The 18,797-nt window shown below is 46.3% G+C and overlaps 1 protein-coding gene across 3 annotated transcripts in view; it reads left to right on the top strand.

The window, feature by feature from the left end:
- The window catches only part of Heatr5a (HEAT repeat containing 5A), a 119,621-nt gene extending 104,266 nt beyond the window's left edge, over positions 1–15,355 (top strand). For all 3 annotated transcript variants that reach the window (XM_052738501.1, XM_052738499.1, XM_052738500.1), the window contains 5 exons: positions 223–495; positions 5,370–5,594; positions 9,726–9,880; positions 13,209–13,422; positions 14,252–15,355. In XM_052738501.1, the coding sequence (XP_052594461.1) occupies positions 223–495; positions 5,370–5,594; positions 9,726–9,880; positions 13,209–13,422; positions 14,252–14,556 (1,172 nt within the window). In that variant the 3' untranslated portion in view covers positions 14,557–15,355. The remainder of the gene's footprint in view (positions 1–222; positions 496–5,369; positions 5,595–9,725; positions 9,881–13,208; positions 13,423–14,251) is intronic.
- The last annotated feature ends 3,442 nt before the right edge of the window (positions 15,356–18,797 follow it).

The raw sequence follows: 18,797 nt of genomic DNA, 5'->3' as shown, positions 1-18,797 counted from the left end.
TTTAACCAGCACTAGTTTAAGGCTGAATGGACTCTAGGGTTGTTTTGGTTTGTTTTATCCATTGCATGGGAAGTCATAGTAAGACAGCCGCCTTTAACTTGAGAACTGCCTTTTCCGTCAGCTCTTCACAGCCCACACTTGAGCCTTCTAGAAACGAGTCACAGTGCCGTCTACTTGACCCCACACAGCGGCACTGCTCCAGCACTGTTCCCTGTCTTTCAGTTGACGATGGCGCCTCTGAAAAGGAGACCCTGCCAGAGTTCGGTGAAGGAAAGGACACAGGAGGACTTGTCCCTGGGAAGTCGCTGGTCTTTGCAACCCTGCAGCTGTGTGTCTGCATCCTCGTTAGACAACTCCCGGAACTGAACCCGAAGTTGACGGGTAGCCCAAGAGTAAAAACTGCGAGGCCACAGACCCTGTCGGAGGAAGGAAGTGGACTGGTCACCGCTGCCTTGGTCATCCTTGCTGAGCTTCCTGCGGTGTGCTCTCCTGAAGGTATGCCATGCTGCGGTGCAGTTGACCCGAGAGCAGTGTCCTTCACCTTCCTAAAGCTGCGCCCCTCAGTACAGGTCCTCCTGGTGTGGCGACCCCAGTGAGGCCATGACCCACAGGTTGAGAACCACTGCCCCAGCGGGGAGAAATAGCCTAGTTGCTGGTTATTTTTCCATTGAATGACTACAGACCCAAGCATTTGAGTACGTTTTATAATTCTGGAAGATTAGTTTTACAGTCTAGTGTAATTTGTTCCATGAAAAAGGTGAAAGTGAAACATGATAGATGAGCGCACTTTCTGTGATTGACTTTGTTGTTCCGTTCCTAGGTATCGAACCCAGGTCTGGAGCATGTGAAGTTGTGCCCTGACCATCTCTTTAAAATGTTGTCTCTAGCTGACAGTGTTTTAGATCAAGTAGTAGTGCTTGGCCGTTTTTTCTCTGTGCAATTTCTGGTGGATCGCTCTGGCTCCGTGATGACAAATTTGTCCTGATGCCCTGTTCTGTTGCAGACCAAATCCATTCAGTTCTTTCAAATAGCTGTTCGGGCTCTGTGTCGGCTCTGCTGAATCCACTGCGTCCCAGAAGGCTTCCTGTTCATCCTCTTGTTGGCAGTCACTCATGCCTTCTGTGAGCTGAAGTGACCTCACCCTGGGGCAGGGAGGCCCACTCTGCCACCACACGTGTGTTGTCAGAGACAGCTTTTCGGGGTCGGTTCTCCCTGCTGTTTGGAGGCAGTGCCTGTTGTTTCTGTCACGTGGTGCATCCTGGGGGTGGCTGAGCTGCAAGCTTCCCGGTGATTCTGCCTCCCGTCTCGCCGTAGGGATGTTAGAATTACAGATGTTCACCTCTGTGTCCAGCTTTTGTTATGGTTCTCGGGATAAATTCAGGTCATTAGGCTCCTACAGCCCATACTGCACGGATCCAGCTTTTTCAGTGTGTTCTTCTTGCAGAGCTCAATTCCAGTCTCACCATATCAGAAAATGTTTCCCTAGAAACCTACTCATACTGAGTTTGGTTTGTTCATGTATATACACTGTTTCTAATGAAGGTCTATAGCTTTCTCCAACATGTAAATACATTATGTGTAACCAGTGCATATAAAGGTAATATGCGTGTAGATGTATCTTATTTCCAATTAAAATACGTGTTCTGTACAAAATCTAGCACAGGAGCTGAGAAGATGGCTCAGTGGGTGCAGTGCCCACCATGCCAGCCTGAGAGCGGAGTTGAGAAGCACGGAACCCTCCTCAAAGCTGAGCATGCGGTGCACATCTGTAATCCAGCGCTGCTGGAGAGGAGAGGGCAGCACCAGTGATCGCTCGAGCTCCTGAGGCAGCCCTCCCACAGCCGAGGAGCTCCGGGTTCAGTGGGGGGCGGGAGGGAGATACCCAGTGTGACGTCTGGGCTCCACATGAACGCACCAAAAATATTTTTAAAATCTGTCACATGGTAAAGGTGCTTTCCACCAAGCCTGACAACTCAGAGTCCAGTCCCAGAACCAACTTGGAGGGAGAGACCTAATTCTTGCAAGTTGTCCTCTGACCTCCATACGCACACGATGGTGTGTGTGCACCCCTACACGTAATAAATAAGTAGGAAAGATTTCTTATTTTGAAGATCTAAGGGCCAGGCAGTGGTGGCACACGCCTTTAATCCCAGCACTCAGAGGCAAGTGTATCTCCAAATTTGAGGCCAGCCTGGTCTACAGAGTGAGTTCCAGGATAGCTAGAGCTGCACAGAGAAGCCCTGTCTAGGAAAACATAGTTTTACTAAGTAGCAGCCAGGAAAATTACATTTGTTTTTTTTTTCCCCCGGTACTATAGGGCTTCATGTTTTTGAGGCTGGTACCTGATCGTTGAGATATATCCCTGCTCCCCCTCATCCCCCCCACCCACACCATTTTTTTTTTAACTTACATTGTGACAGGATCCCACTAACTTGCTCATGTTGGTCTTGAACTTTTTCTCCAGCTTAGGCTACAGAATGATTCAGCTACCTCAAGTAACCTGTGCTGCCAGGTGTGGCTTCCACGTTCACATCAGACTACAACTGATTTCAACCTCTTTTTCTTTTTCTTTTTCCTTTTCAAGACAGGGTTTCTCTGTGTAGCCCTGGGTGTCCTGTAACTCTCTCTGTAGACCAGGCTGGCCTTGAACTCACAGAGATCCGCCTGCCTCTGCCTCCCGATTGCTGAGCTTAAAGGCGTGCGCCACCACCGCCTAGCACTGATTTCAACTCTTTTAGTGGTCATGAAACTTTTGTTTCTTTTTTTTGTTTGTTTGTTTTTTGTTTTGGGGTTTTGTTTTGTTTTTTTGAGACAGGGTTTCTCTGTGTAATCCTGGCTGTCCCGGAACTCACTTTAAACCAGGCTGGCCTCGAACTCATAGAGATCTGCCAGCTTCTGCCTCCCAAGTGCAAGGATTAAAGATATGTCACCACTGTCCAGCATTTTTTCCCTCCCAGACGGGGTCTTGCTACGTAACCTAAAATGTCCTCCGACTTGAGATTCCTCTGCCCCAGCCTCCTAAGCTCTGGGATCCTGTGTATACCCCTCATACCTGGCTCCATGAAAACGTTTTTTAAGATTTATTTTTAATCATGTCTTTTGTGCGGTATGTGTACATGAGTGCAGGTGCCTGTGGCCAGAGGTGTCAACTCCCCTGGAGCTGAGTTACGGGCAGATGTGAGCCTCCCAACATGGCTGTTGAGAACCGAGCTTAGGTCCTCTGGAAAGGCAGCAAATGTTCTTAACCACTGAGCCATCTCTCCAGCCCCTCCATGAAAACTTGTACTAAATTGTCACAGGTGGCCTTCTACAAATCCCATGGAAAAGAGTTTAATATAAAATAATTTAACAGCCGGGCGGTGGTGGCGCACGCCTTTAATCCCAGCACTTGGGAGGCAGAGCCAGGTGGATCTCTGCGAGTTCAAGGCCAGCCTGGGCTACCGAGTGAGTTCCAGGAAAGGCGCAAAGCTACACAGAGAAACCCTGTCTCGAAAAACCAAAAAATAAATAAATAAATAAATAGTTTAACAATGGGGCATGGTGCCGCACACCTTTAATCCCAGCATCAGGGAGGCAGAGGCAGGTGGATCTCTGTGAGTTTGAGGTCATATTGGTCTACAGATTGAGTTCCAGAACATCCAGGGCTGTTACACAGAGAAAAGCCAAAAAAATAAAAAATAAACTAATAATAATAAGCAAATAAATTTAAGTGTTAAATAAAATGCCTATCACTAAAATGTAAAGATCTGAGCTTGGATCCCCAGTGCCCACTCAGAAGCCGTGAATTGTGGTATCTTAGTTATTGCTGTGAAGAGACACCATGACCACGGCAACTCTGATAAAGGAAAACATTTAATTGGATGGCTCACTTACAGTTTCAGAGGTTTAGTCCGTTATCATCATGGCAGCATGCAGGCAGACATGGTGCTGGAGGAGGAGCTGAGAGTTCTACATCTTGATCTGTAGACAGCAGAAGCACTTGTGTGCCACACTGGGTGTATAAGGAGACCTCAAAGCCCACTCCCACAATGACATGCTTCCTCCAACAAGCTCATACCTCCTAATAGTGCCACTCTCTATGAGCTTATGGGAGCCAATTACAAACTACCATAATCTCCAAAACAAAAGATCTTGTAAAAGTATTTTAAATAAGTAGAATAGTCATGAAACTTACATCACATTGTGAATATGCTTAGAGCTACTGGATTGCATACCTCAAAATGTAAAGATAGGCTAGACATAGAGGTGCACACTTGTAATGCCAGCACACCAGAGTCCAAGACACAAGAGTCAGGAGTTCAAACCCAGCCTGGATACACAGAGATGTCCTGTCTCAAAAGCAACAGAAAATGAATAAACTAGAATAAGTAAGATAGGATAGGCTTAGCTGTTCGTGGTGGCGCACGCCTTTAATCCGAGCACTTGGGAGGCAGAGGCAGGTGGATCTCTGTGAGTTCGAGGCCAGCCTGGGCTACCAAGTGAGTTCCAGGATAGCCAGGGCTACACAGGCAAACCCTGTCTCGAAAAAAAAAAAAAAACAAAACAAATGAAAATGGATAGATCGATGTCAAAAGTTTAATGCTAAGTGATACAACCAAAATGACATTTCCAGTTACAACTACCAGAATTTGACCCAACTGTATAAATCTTAATCAAAGGGGAGATGGTTCAGATGATAATTGATTGCCTTACAAGCTTAACGACTTGAGTTGGGTCCCAAGAACCACATTAAGAAGAGCTGGGTGGGTATGCTGGCACACACTTGTAGTCCCAGTACTAGGAAGGCAGAGAGGGCTTGGGCTAGCCAGTGTAGGCTAATGGGCGACCCTCAGCCAATGACAGACTGGTTTTGTTTTTGTTTTTGTTTTTTTATTTAATTGAGCTACTGAATTCTCTCGATAGTTGTAATTTATAGGAAGTGCTCTAGGGTTTTCCTGTGGGTGGTGTTTTGGGAAGGATGAGTTGGTGCTACCGAGTGAACCCACAGCATGTGTGCAGTAGTGCGGGGCTGTGCTCTGAGCGCAGAGAAACGACAGCAAATCCAGGAAGTCTCTAACCCCGCTGCGCTCCCTGACTACTGACTTTTTTTCCAGCTGTATTTATTTCATTTTATGTGTATGAGTGTCTGCCAGAACGTATGTATGTGTAACATGGGCATTTCCGGTTCTCACGGGGGTCAGAAGAGGGCATTACATCTTCTGAAACTGGAGTTACGGCCTGTTGTGAGCCACCGTGTGGGTTCTAGAGATCAAACCTAGGTTCTCTGCAAGAGCAACAAGTGCTTTTAACTGACACGCCATCTCTCCAGCCCTCCTTGAGGACTTTAGAAAACTTACCTGCTGAAGTGCAGTTTGACTTCTCTCTTTCAGGAAGCATCTCAATTCTCCCTACTGTATTGTACCTTGCGATTGGAGTCCTCAGAGAAACTGCTGTGAAGTTCCCTGGGGGCCAGTTGTCCTCAACGGTCACAGCCTCCCTGCAAGCTCTGAAAGGAATCCTAAGCTCTCCGATGGCCCGAGCGGAAAAGAGCCATGCAGCTTGGACCAGCCTCCTCCAGAATGCTCTAGCGACCGTGCTTGACTGTTGGAGTCCAGGTCAGCAAGACTGTTAGCGGGTTCTGAAGTGAGAGGCATGGCTGTTGTTTCTAGGATGAGCTATTCCGTTGTCCTATTTGGTAGTCTGTCTGTGTGCCCAGCGGATGTGTAGAGAGTTCAGGTAGACCTTATCCCCGTCTTCCTCGTCCTGTTTGCAGTTGGCATGATTCACTCAGTTTGAGTTTGTGCAGCAAGAGGAAGACCCCATCATGATGGGAAGAGACTCCAAAGAATTCAGTCACAGAAGCCTAAGAAAAGAAAGGCGATGCACGCCGATAGTCCCAGCACTCGGGAGGCAGAGGCAGGCGGGTCTCTGAGTTCAGAGGCCAGTCTGGTCTACAGAGTGAGATCCAGGACAGCCAGGGCTACAGAGAAACCAAAAGAAAAAAATAGAGTCATAGTAGAATGGTGAGCCGGGAGTGCTTTGGTACAGTTAAGAGCTAAAGACACAAGTCTAGATGGGCTTCTCCTGGAAAGACAGACCTCAGGAGAAAGTACAGATAGGGTCGAGGTATTGTTGTTTTCCCTGAGACAAACAGAATCTTGCTGTGTGGCCCAGGATTGCTTTGAACTCAGCATCACCCTGCTCCCTAGTGCTGGCATTACAAGTCCATGCCATCGACTGGCAAGAAGGTTTTGTTTTCAGAGCCCCACTAGTGCAAGTCCACATTTAAAAGGAGGTGGAGAACGTGCAGAATCGGGATTAGACAGCAGATGGACTAATGGACAGCACAGTTTGAATAAACGTACAGCACGGTTAAATGTGTTAACCTCTGCCAGCGTAAGGGAGGAAGAGGAGGAAAGATGGAGAAGTGTTGGTTTTGATGGTGTCCATCATGGCGAACTTCCCGGTCTTCACAGATGCACAGTATGTGTGCTCTCAGTGTGTGTCAAGAGGACTAAGATGTTACAACATTAACGTGAGATAATCAGCTCCTGCTATGGTAAATGGTAAACGTTTGCAGAGTAACAAGTTGATAATCAACTCCTGCTATGGTAAATGGTAACAGGTTGCCTCCCAGCAAGCCTGATGCTGCCTGTTATCCCAACATTTGGCAGTAGAAACAGGAAAATCAAGAGTTCAAGGCCATCCTTAGTTACATAGTGAGTTCAGGGCCAGCCTGGCCAGGCCATGCCCTCTCTCAGACAAACAAACAAAAAACCTTAGTGGCTTAAAAGAGAAAAACATGTATTGCCTGTTAGTTTCTGAGGCCCAGGACTTAGCCTGTCGTGAAATTACTGCTAGACATGGGCCAGGCTGCAGCCAGCGGGTTGGATTCCAAGATGACTCCCTCAGACAGCTGTTGGCGAGGGCTGTTCTCTACTGCGTGGGCCTCAAGTGCGGCCTGCTGCTCAGCACACTTTCATCCATCCCCAGTAAATAAAGGGGTAGTGAAGAAGTTTTAGGAGAAATGGGAAGAGGACCCAGGAGACGTTTACCTTGATGAAATTAAGTAAGTATTTTACTAAACTAACTAGCTGAGTGTGCTATAATTTGAGTTGTTCTGAGTGACTAGAGGAAACTTTGCTGGAGAGAAAGCAGGAGAGCCCCTGGATGCCAGTGTAGTCTCTGGAATCAGACTGTCCGCTTTCCTTACTTCCCATGTCCTGGGCACGTGACCAAATTCCCGTTTCTTACACATGAGATGCTGTGCCAGGGTAAATGTCTGGCTAGTACAAAGCACTCCGGCACTGCTGTGTGGTTCACGTGGTTACCTGTGTGCCAACTCACTCAACCATAAAATGCCCGTTCACCGTGTCTCCTCTCGGTGGCACCTCAAGATTTTCCATCCACCGGTGTCGCTTGTCCTGAGTCACTGTCTATGGCGTTTTGAAGGGTTTTGGTTTTTTATTTCTGTGATAGGGTCTCATGTAGCCCAGGCTGATCTGGAATTCTCTTGCAGAGGATGGCCTGAATCCCAACTCTCCTGCCCCAGCCTCCCCAAGTGCTAAGATCACAGCTTGAGACACCACGTTCCTGCTTTCTGTGGTTTTGTTGTTGTTGTTTGTTTTGTTTTGGTCGGTTTTTCAAGACAAGGTTTCTTTGTGTAGCCTTGGCTGTCCTAGAACTAGTTCTATAGACCAGGCTGGCCCCAAACTCACTGAGATAGAAACTGCAGGGTGTTTCTGATTTCTTGGTATGTTTTTATAGGCACAGACCTTGTTCCCAGCTGAACCTAAATTCTGTATGTGATCCCCACTTGATAGTGAAGTATTCTCATTGCCGAAGAGGGAAGGCTGGCACATGTTTTTAAGTACTTAGTGAATTACTATGACTGGTGTCATTTGTTTATAAATAGCCATTTTGTGGGCTGGGGGTGGAGCTCAGCTGAGAGAGTACTTGTCTAACATGCACAAAGCCCTGGATTCTGTCCCAGCACCACACACACTTGGCATGGTGGCTCAGCCTGTAAGCATAGCCAGCACTCAGGGGCTGCAGGAGAGGAAACATCATCAGCCACAGAGCAAGCTGGAGGCCAGCCTAGGCTATGTGAGATTCTGTTTTCTTGTTTGTTTTGTTTTGTTATTGTTGTTGTTGTTTTTGATTAATATCACTTGATCTTAGCCAGAAGCCCAAGAAGAAGCTTAAAAAAAAAACCTAGTAAGTTGAGTTTGCTGCCTTTCCCTTTCAAAATAATCCATAGCTACTTCATTAAAAATAGTTAATTAGGGCCGGGCGGTGGTGGCGCACGCCTTTAATCCCAGCACTCGGGAGGCAGAGGCAGGCGGATTTCTGTGAGTTCCAGGCCAGCCTGGGCTACAGGCTGAGTTCCAGGAAAGGCACAAAGCTACACAGAGAAACCCTGTCTCGAAAAAACCAAAAAAAAAAAAAAAAAGAATCACTTTGGAAAATGAAGGTAATTTATTTCAAATAGAAAATTTGATACACACTTGTAATCCTAATCCAAGCACTGGGGAATGAACAGGAAGACCACTGAAAACTGAAGCCAGTCTGGTCTGTGTATATGAAAGACGTAGACCACCGATGTACCCTAGTAGGCTAGCATGCGTGAAGCCCTGGGTTCAGTCCCAGGAACACATAAACCAAGTGTGGTATTATACACTTGTAATTCCAGAATTTGGGAAATGAAGGCAGAAAGATCAAAAATTCACCCCTTTAATCCCAGCACTCAGGAGGCAGATTTCTGAGTTCAAGGCCAGCCTGGTCTACAGAGCGAGTTCCAGGACAGCCAGGACGACACCACAAAACCCGGTCTTGAAAAACCAAAAACAAACAAATAAATAAAAATTCAGGGTCATCTTGAGCTATATAGCAAGTTGAAGCCAGCCTGGGCTATGTGAGACCCTTGCTTCAATAAAAAAAAAAAAAAATCATTCAAACTGAGGTGGGACCTCCACCACACTCTTCAGACTTTGAGAAGTGTGTAGACAGAGTGCTAATATTTACCTGGCAGCCATATTAAGAAAATGCAGAGGAAGAATAACAGGCCAGTGGTGCGAGTACTCCATTGCACCTAAAGCAGGGACAGCAGGCTGTGCAGAGCACTGTGTGTGCACTAGGAACTGGGCAGGGGGTGAGCAGGAAGATCTGCTGAGGCCAAGAGTTCAAAGGCCTACATAGCCAGTCCCTGTCTCAAAACAAAACAAAAAATGACATCATAAAGCGCTAATACCTGTGAAAGCCACGAGTAACATGTATCCTAAATGCCTAAAGGTTAGCTCACCCGATTCTCACGCCCCACTTAATGTGAGAAAACTGAAGATATACTTACATGTCCAGAGTCAGCCGGTCTCACATGTGTGCTAGTCGACCCCCACTGCACACCTGAGAGGCTTGAACCTAGAGCCTTCCATGTGCCCGGTAAGTTCTTCACCACTGCGCTGCGTCCCCAGCCCTCAGCGGTTCTTAAGAGTCGGCTTGTGTGTGTGTGTGTGGGGGGGGGGGGGGGGCAAAAACATTGTTAACCAAACTGAAGAGAGCTTCAAGCTTCACAGCCGGGCGGTGGTGGTGCACGCCTTTAATGCCAGCACTCTGGGAGGCAGAGGCAGGTGTCTGTGAGTTCAAGGCCAGCCTGTCTCAAAAAACCAGAGAGGGAGAGAGAGAGCGCGCACTTCATACAGACAGATGCAGCAGTAAAAATGACCCTTCTACTAATCATTTCTCTTCAGTTGATGGAAGACATCAAGAACTTGATGAAGTCAGTCTGCTTACAGCCGTCACAGTATTTATTTTGTCTACCAGTCCAGAAGTGACGACCATCCCCTGCCTTCAGAAGCGCTGCATTGAGAAATTTAAGGCTGCCCTGGAGAGCAAAGACCCTGTGGTAAATGTCTTTTAGTAGAGAGCTTTTTGCAGTAGGAATCTGTTTAGACTTCAAACCTTTGTCTTTATGATTGTCATACGTACACTGTACTTTGTGATTTTGCTTGCTCCTACAAAAAGTATCCAGGGACTGGGTTGTGGTTGAGTAGTTACGTATGTGCATGCCTAGCGTACAGAGGCCCTGGGACTGGGTTGTGGTCGAGCAGGTACGTATGTGCATGCCTAGCATACAGAGGCCCTGGGTTTGCTCCCCAGCGCTAAGGAAATCTAGCATGGTCGTGAGACTTGCAATCCCAGCACTAGGGACTAGAGGCAAATATCAGAGTGAGTTTAAGGCCAGCCTAAGCTACACGAGACTCTGTCTCAAAAAAAAAAAAAAAAGGAGCCGGGCAGTGGTGGCGCACGCCTTTAATCACAGCACTCGGGAGGCGGAGACAGAAGGATCTCTGTGAGTTCAAAGCTAGCCTGGTCTACAGAGTGAGTTCTGGGATAGTCAGGGCTACGCAGAGGGACTGACTCTGTCTTGAAAAAGAAAACAAAACAAACACAAACAAACAAAAAATTGGTGTAACTTGCCAGAAATGGTGGCCACACCTGTGATCCCAGCACTGGGGACACAAAGGTAGGGGGAATGCCCGTGGGTCCGAGGCCAATCCCATCTACATAGGTGATCCAGGCCAGCCAGGACTCCGGAGTGAAAACTGTCAAAACAAGGAGAGATGCCTTAGCAGCTAGTAGTAGCAGCACTCCGTGCCCTTCCAGAGGACCAGAGTTCAGTTTCCAGTATCTGGTACTATGGGGGTCCAGCCCCTCGATAGTCCCCTCCCAGGGTCCGGGAAGAATCTACAACCAGCTGATAATTAATCTTTGATGAGAAGAAATGAATCTATGTACACGAAACTCCTTAGTCCATATACTTTATTATTCTGTGTCAGTTACAAGCTTATATTCTGCTCTCATATTTAGGTCCTTTCTTGCCTGATTTCTCTCTACACTTGTCTGTGGTCCCCTCTAGTTAATTCTTTCATCTAGTTCTGTCCCTTCTAGGTTCCCATCTATCTAGTTCTTTCCCCTATCAGCTCCTCTCCCATCTCCTTCTCTCTCATCTTGTTCTTCCTCATCTTGTTCTTCCCCATCCGGCTCTTCCTCATCTTCTATCTCGCTCCTCTAGTCCTCTTTTCTAGCCCTTCAATCTAGTTCTTCCCCATCTCAGTTTGTTCCTCTCCAGTTCTTCCCCGTCTAGTTCTCCCATACTCTTTTCTCTTCTCTGTCTCCCCGTGCCCTGGAAGTCCTGGTATATATACACTTGCAAGCAGTAATCCCTTAGCAGTGCAAAGCCAGGCTTCCAGGGTCAAACGGAGGGGTGATAAGAATCACATTGAGAGGCAATAACCGTTAATTATCATTTGCAACCCCAAAGGAAGTGACCAATGGGGAAATGAATTAACTAAAGGCTGAATTCAGGTAATATCTAAGAAGAGGGCTCTTATGTGCTCAACTATAGTCTTAAACGTGATTAGTAGAAAATGTTAAGAATCTGTAAGTTGCTAGGTCAATGGGAGAAAATAAAACTGTCTTCTTTTTTCCTGTGGCTCATATCTGTCCAAGCTATCTGCCGTTTTTCTGCAGGGTGGGGGAAAAGTGTGCTCAGTCGCTAGGCAACCTGTGTACAGCTAGATGCCTCTGGTGATAGTTAAAGGGAGATCTGGAACTAGAGGTAAGGTTTGGGAAAGGAGGAAGTAAGGCTTAATTGGCACATCCGCCAGGCCTTCTCAAACAGGTAGCCTGGATGGTTAAGTCTGTTCTTAGAGAATACAGAGGTATCTCTGATAAAGTACTCTCCTCCATCTGGGGATGGACCTGGCCGGATGCTGCCAATGATGATAATTACAGGGAGGCTTGAACTGGGGTTCTGGCTGAGCATAGCTGTCAGTGCAGGAGGTTATCTAAATATTCCTAGAAGTGGTTAGGTAAGGAGTTAGCGGTCTATAAAGTTAGTAAGGCTGTAAGAAAGGGGGGTCCGAGCTGAATTGTATAAAGCTATTACTTAACGTCCACCTGACTAGGTGGTGTCTCCTTGTGGAATTTACCTTAAATCAGGAGACTTGCATGTGGACTGTTATTACTGCTAGTCCTTGAAAGTGGCCAAGGGAGATATCTGATTCCAGAGAAAGCCTTTCCTGAGGCTGTTCTCCAAATACCTGGAATGTGTATGTCCAGAGAGTGATCAGTCCACACTGTTAGCCCTTCTTAGGGAAAAGTCAATTGGGAAAACTATGAAGGCACACATGATTTTCATAACAGAAGACAGCTGATATATAACAAGCCAAGTAACACCAAAAACTCTTTGGGATTTGGCTTCCTCTGGAGGAATTCCCTGATTCCCCCAGGTAGTGACTTTGCCATAACCAGCGGAGTTCTTATGATATATTCATGCGGCCTGCAGCATTCCAGCACTCATGTTGGTAGTTTACAGCCATTTGTAACTCCAAGAGGTCTGATGCCCTCTTCTGGCCTCCATGGACACTTCACTCATGTGCCCATATCCACACACTGAAGCACACACATACACATAATTAAAACAGTCATTCATATGGCTATAGCACAAGGAGTTTTTAGGATCATTTATAGATTTTCTTTTAAAAAAAATAAGGAATGATAGATTAGATTAAATGTTTCTTTTTTCATGTGATATAAAATTAGTTTGGAGCCCATACTCAGAAACATTTCTTACTCCCAAAGATATAGGAACCAGATTTTCTCAAGGGAAAAAAAATACCAATGCTTAAAATACTATCACGGTTTGAAGAGGCCATGTCTGGATGAGGTGTGTAGTCGTCTCCTTTATCCTTTGGTCGGGGTTGCCGTGGCTGCCTGCACAAGTGTGTAGCAGCTCCAAGTGGTGACTGTGACAAGTGATGACACCTTCTTAGTGTGGACCAGGTGGAGACCTTGAACCTTGAGACCGTGACATGTGGATAGCAAATGTGTAGAATTTCGGCGTAAAACATTTTCTGAAAACAACAAATGAAGTTCAAATTTGTCTTGATTTTGTTGGTTTAGGTTGTTGTGGGGCTGGTTAACATCATTGCTAGTTTTACACATTACAGAGAGGGACCAAGAGGAGAGTGGGCTGGAGGCAAAGTGACCATCCACGGCTGCCTTCCCCACGGTGCCTCCACACTGTTACAACCACTGTTGCTGTCTGCTACCTGTCGGCAGGAGGACTTCCAAAGCCAAAGAAAGGGGACTGACTATAAAAAGTCTGCAAGAGCATTTGTTCTCTGTGTTTCTTTAACGTGCAGTTTATTCTTGTCTTACCTCATTAGGTCCAGATGAAGACCTATCAGCTCCTACATTCCATTTTTCAGTATCCGAATCCGGCCATCTCCTACCCGTACATTTATTCTTTAGCGTCTTCCATTGTGGGGAAACTGCAGGAAATAGACAAGAGAAAGCCTGAAGACACGGCCGAGCTGCAGATCTTTCAGGAAGGAATAAAGGTCTTGGAAGCGTTGGTCACCATTGCCGACGAACAGCACCGTGAGTGTCAGTGCTGGGTCCCAACCTCTCCCCAGTGTCTACCTCTTCCCAGTGTCAGGCTCTATCTGTTTCAGAGAGGCCGCAATGGTGTCCTCCAAAGGCTGGTTTCTCAAGCGCCTGGCAGGGTTTGCAGGGCCCTGTCTCAGAGACAACAAACAAACAAAAAGTATGGTGGCACACTGCTGTAATTCCATCAATCTTGAAGTGGAGACAGGAGGACCACCATGAGTCTGAGGCTAACCCGGGTTTGAAAGAGAGTTGGGGACCTGGGAGAGGCTAAGAGGAGGAGGGAGAGATGATGTGAATGTACGAGACATATATGAGATTGTTCAATTTAATGTTTTAAGAAGAGAGCTCGAGAGGGAGCTCAGTCATTAACGTTCTTGCCTTGCCAGCATGAGGACCTGGCTTCAGTCATCACAACCCAGTAATCCCAGCACTCAGGAGGTGGGGACAATCAAGTCTAGATAAGATAAGTCATCCTTGGTGAATTTGGGGCCAGGCTAGTCCTAAAAAAAAAAGAAAAGGCTGGGTGGTATCTTGGTGAAGGATGCTTTTAATCCCAGTGCCAAAGAATCAGAAACAAGTGATTGCTGGGGCTTCCTGGCCAGCCTAGCCTACACGGTGAGCTCTGGCCTCCACCTGCATGTGCTCCAAACACAAATACACACACGCGCACACACACACATGCATGCACACACTAAGCAAGTATGATGATAATCCCAGCTACAGGTAATATAATGTGAGGAAAGGTGGGGTTATTTTCCCCCAAGTGAAGAATGTACTTGAAACTCATTAACCTCTGAACTCCGTCCTTTCTCACCCCCAGGCTCTCAGCTGGTGGCCTGCCTTCTGCCAGTCCTCATCTCCTTCCTTTTGGATGAGAACGCTCTGGGATCAGCAACTTCAGTTATGAGAAGTCTACATGACTTTGCTTTGCAAAACCTCATGCAGATCGGGCCTCGGTATTCCTCAGTGTTCAGGAATGTCATGGCTTCGTCCCCAGCCTTGAAAGCCCGGCTGGAGGCTGCCGTAAAGGGCAATCAGGAAAGTGTCAGAGTGGAGGCGCCCTCTAAACATGCCAAGAACCTGGGCAGGAACTCAAGCATCCAATTAAAGACGAATTTCCTGTGATGCTGCTCCTCTGGGACACTGGGCACCAGATATAACCCTTGGTTGTCTCCTTGCCTTGGGGACAGAAGTGAAACTTGAGACCCAAGTGCAGTGGAGATCCAGTTGATTGTTCTAATTTTAGGAGTGATTGAAAACTTCACATTCTTGCTCATTTCGCTTTTGTTTTGTTTCCTTTTACTAAGACCATGGAACTGTCAGAATTCTTGCCAGGCATTTCAAGAAAGTGCCAAAGATCCCAATTTACTAAGTAATCCACTGCTTTGAGAATGACGGCATTTCCTCTGAGGGTCTGTGTGTTCGACTCTGACAGACGTCAGTGTGCTATAAAGTCTCTGAACTCACACCGCATCCCAGTTGCTAACGTAAAATCCTGCCATATTCTGTAATAGCATCAAACGTCATTGCAGTTCTCAAGCGACATCAGTGATTAGAGCAGGGAAGGGGACCTGAGGAGACCGAGGCAGGATGATCACCAAATTCTACACCAGCCCGGTCTACATAGCAAGTTCCAGACCAGCTAGGATACATGATAAGACTTCTCTCAAAAAGAAATTAACTAGCAAACACGCTAATTAATAATGCCAACAGTAAATAAGTGATTGGAACGATCTTTAAGAACTGGATCTAGGCCGGGCGGTGGTGGCGCACGCCTTTAATCCCAGCACTCGGGAGGCAGAGCCAGGCGGATCTCTGTGAGTTCGAGGCCAGCCTGGGCTACCAAGTGAGTTCCAGGAAAAGGCGCAAAGCTACACAGAGAAACCCTGTCTCGAAAAAAACCAAAAAAAAAAAAAAAAAAAGAACTGGATCTAGCTGGGCAGTGGCAGTGCACACATTTAATCCCAGCATTTGGGAGGCAGAGGCAGGCGGATTTCTGAGTTCGAGGCCAGCCTGGTCTGCAGTGTGAGTTCCAGGACAGCCAAGGCTACACATAGGGACCCCTGTCTTGAAAAAAAAAAGACCCAGATCTAGAATTCCCCAACATGCACTAAGACAGCCAGCGTCAACCTCCCCGTATGCTTGAGGCTGTGGTCTTTTAAGGGAGTTTATGCTGAGGGCACACAGAGTGCTTTTATAGAGAACAGAACGTCTCCATCCTACTGTTCTTCAGATGGATTTTCTGTTACCTCGGTTCCATTTTGTTGTTTTTATTCATGGAAATGATTCATACTGAGAGCTTAATGGAGATTCATGTCTATATTGATAGATTATATGAATGTCAAATTTAGTACAACAGATTTAGAACTTCGGTGAATACAAATATGTTTTTTTAACACAGAATTTATTTTAATATAAAAATCTAATGATAAAGTCACATTGGTTGAAAACTGTTTGGGGCTGTGTTCACGATCACTGACTTTCCCGCCGCTTCAGTATTGTCCTGTGTGACTGGAGCACTGTGTCTAAGCCATGCAGCTTCCTGTTGGCATTCACCACCTGCAGGGACAAAGGCGTGCTCAGAATCGAGAGGCCTGATGGGAGCAGGAACCGCGCTGGACTCTATTTTAGTATGTTTGTATATAAATACTCTTGTAAAGCTTTCAGAGTGGAAAACATTTGACAACCTCTAACACTACAATCAACTTTTCTATATTACACTATAAATAAAGCTAATTTTCTTTAATGTTCTTGTATCTTGAATTATTTCATCCAGGAAAGGTGAACAGTTTTTCTCACAGATTCGAAACAGTCCCCTTAACTTGGCTTTGGTTCTCTGGCGCGTCCCCCACAGTGGTTTCGAGTGTCCTCCTGTAGACTTGAATATCTGTTTTCTGTTGTTCTCCTCTGAAATGCCCTTCCCTCTCCCTGGTCCTTTCTGTGGCTGTGGACTCCATCTCCTTTCAGGCCTGGGCCAAGTCTTGATAACAACAACACGTTGTACCACCAAATTGAACTCCTGCCTCACTCGTCTGTGTAGCTGTCGGTCACTACTACCGCGTGTGCCTAACATGTCCGTCAGTCCAGTGTTCTGCCGGCTTACCTCCCTTTAGATGGCTTCCAATAATCTTGCCTCTGTGCCATCGACTGCAGGCATCATCCTGAGTGATGGATGACCACTAACAGCAGCTAAGTTACTCTGGTGTCAGCCAGACTTGGACTCAGGAGCATACCCCTTTACCAAGGAAAATGCAGCCCCGTGCTCTCTGGATATAATCTATTCCTTTGACTGTTAGAGGCTGTTTTAGTGACTGTTCACTTGCTGTAAAGAGACACCATGAGCAAGGCAACTCTTATAAAAGAAAATATTTCATTGGGGGCCTGTATACAGTTTAAAAAGTCCTTTAACCTCCTGACAGGAAGCAGATAAGCATGGAGCTGGAGCAGTAACTGAGAGCTACCTCCTGATCCCCAGACATCAGGCAGAGAGACACAGGAAAGGTGTGGACTTTTGAAACCTCAAGGCCCACCCCCCAGTGACATACGTTCTCCAATAAGGCTACACTTAATCCTTCCAAACAGCTCATTGACTGGGGACTTAAGCATGTAATATATAAGCCTAGGGGTGGGGTGGGGAGGAATAGGGACTTTTATTGTTTTATCCATTTTTAATTGTTGCATTTGGTTGTTAAGATTGAGATTTCTGCTCATTTTGGTGGCATAATTTATTTTTAAAGATTTATTTATGTGTATGAGTGCTCTATCTGCATGTACCTCTTTATGCCAGAAGAGGGCATCAGATCCCACTATGGATGGTTGAGAGCCACCATGTGGTTGCTGGGAATTGAATCCAGAGTGCTCTTAACCGCTGAGCCAGCTCTCCAGCCCCGGCATAATGTTTTTAAATCCAGCATCTTTTTGACAGCGCTAAATTTTTAGATTTTACCTGAGAAGATTACTGATAAGAAAACTGATAATGGCCGAGGATTGGAACCTGTTTTTCCCATCCTAGATAGAGACTTGCAGCCTGATTCCATCAAGCTAAGGTTTCCCTTAATGACCCTTTCACAGAGGTCACCTAAGACCATCAGAAAACACAGATGTTTACATTATGATTCATAGCAGTAGCAAACTTACAGTTATGAAGTCGTAACAAAAATAACTTTATGGGGCTGGAGAGATGGCTCAGAGGTTAAGAGCACTGACTGCTCTTCCAGAGGTCCTGAGTTCAATTCCCAGCAACCACATGGTGGCTCACAACCATCTGTAATGAGAGCTGGTACCTTCTTCTGTATACATAATAAATAAATCTTTAAAAAAAAAAATAAAAATAACTTTATGGTTGGGGGTCACCACAACCTGAGGAGCTGCGTTAAAGGGTCACAGCATTAGGAAGGTTAGGGACTTGCTCATTCCTTGTTGAAAGGGCTTTGAGCAAACTATTTTCAGGCAAATTTCCCCCCACTGGTAACCAAACCGCTTCTACTAATAGTTTGTTTTATGTAACCCATTGCTTAAAAGTTTGTCATGGGGGGCTGGAGAGATGGCTCAGAGGTTAAGAGCACTGCCTGCTCTTCCAGAGGTCCTGAGTTCAATTCCCAGCAACCACATGGTGGCTCACAACCATCTGTAACGAGATCTGGTGCCCTCTTCTGGCCTGCAGTCATACATGCTGTATACATAATAAATAAATCTTTTTTTTTAAAAAAAGAAAGAAAGAAAAAAGAAACACCAACAAAAAGGGAAGGGGCTGAGGATGTAGCTCAGTTGGCAGAGTGCCTGCCTAGCATTGCTGAAGCCCAGGGTTCGGTGCCCAGCTCCACATAAACTTGATATGGTGGTACACTCCTGGAATCCTAGCACTAGAGATGAAGGCAGGAGGCGTTCAAGGCCATCCTCAGCTACAGAGTGACCTAGAGACAGACCATTGGGAGGTACATGAGACCTAGTACCTCCCATACTAGCACTCCCATAGTTCTCTGCGAGGCCAGAAAGGAAACTGAGCCTCCCAATGAACTGCAGTGGAAAAACTCAGGATTCAGGCTTGGAGAACAGCACTTGATGGAATGGACTCAAAGCCCAAGGAAGGCCTTTGCAACAGTGGGAAGACTTGGTTTTTAATTGTGCTGTCCGATTTGCATTATGACAGAAGAAATTCTGTTCTTCAACTAAGCAGATACAAAGCTAAACAATGTATGGACTAACCCGAGACTCCAAAAAGCTATAAAGTTAAAATGTTGAATCAGGAGCTGGAGAGACGTCTCAGTGGTTAAGAGCATTGGCGGCTCTTCCAGAAAACGGAAGTTCAATTGCCGGCGCCCAGATGGGCTCACAAAGGTCTGCAACTTCAGTTCCACAGATGTAGC

This window comes from Peromyscus californicus, unplaced genomic scaffold (assembly GCF_007827085.1).
Source record: "Peromyscus californicus insignis strain IS unplaced genomic scaffold, ASM782708v3 Scaffold_15__1_contigs__length_86483966, whole genome shotgun sequence".
Classification (NCBI taxonomy): domain Eukaryota; kingdom Metazoa; phylum Chordata; class Mammalia; order Rodentia; family Cricetidae; genus Peromyscus; species Peromyscus californicus.
The sequence above is the reverse complement of the archived record's forward strand: the minus strand, read 5'-3'. Positions and strand labels throughout refer to the sequence as shown.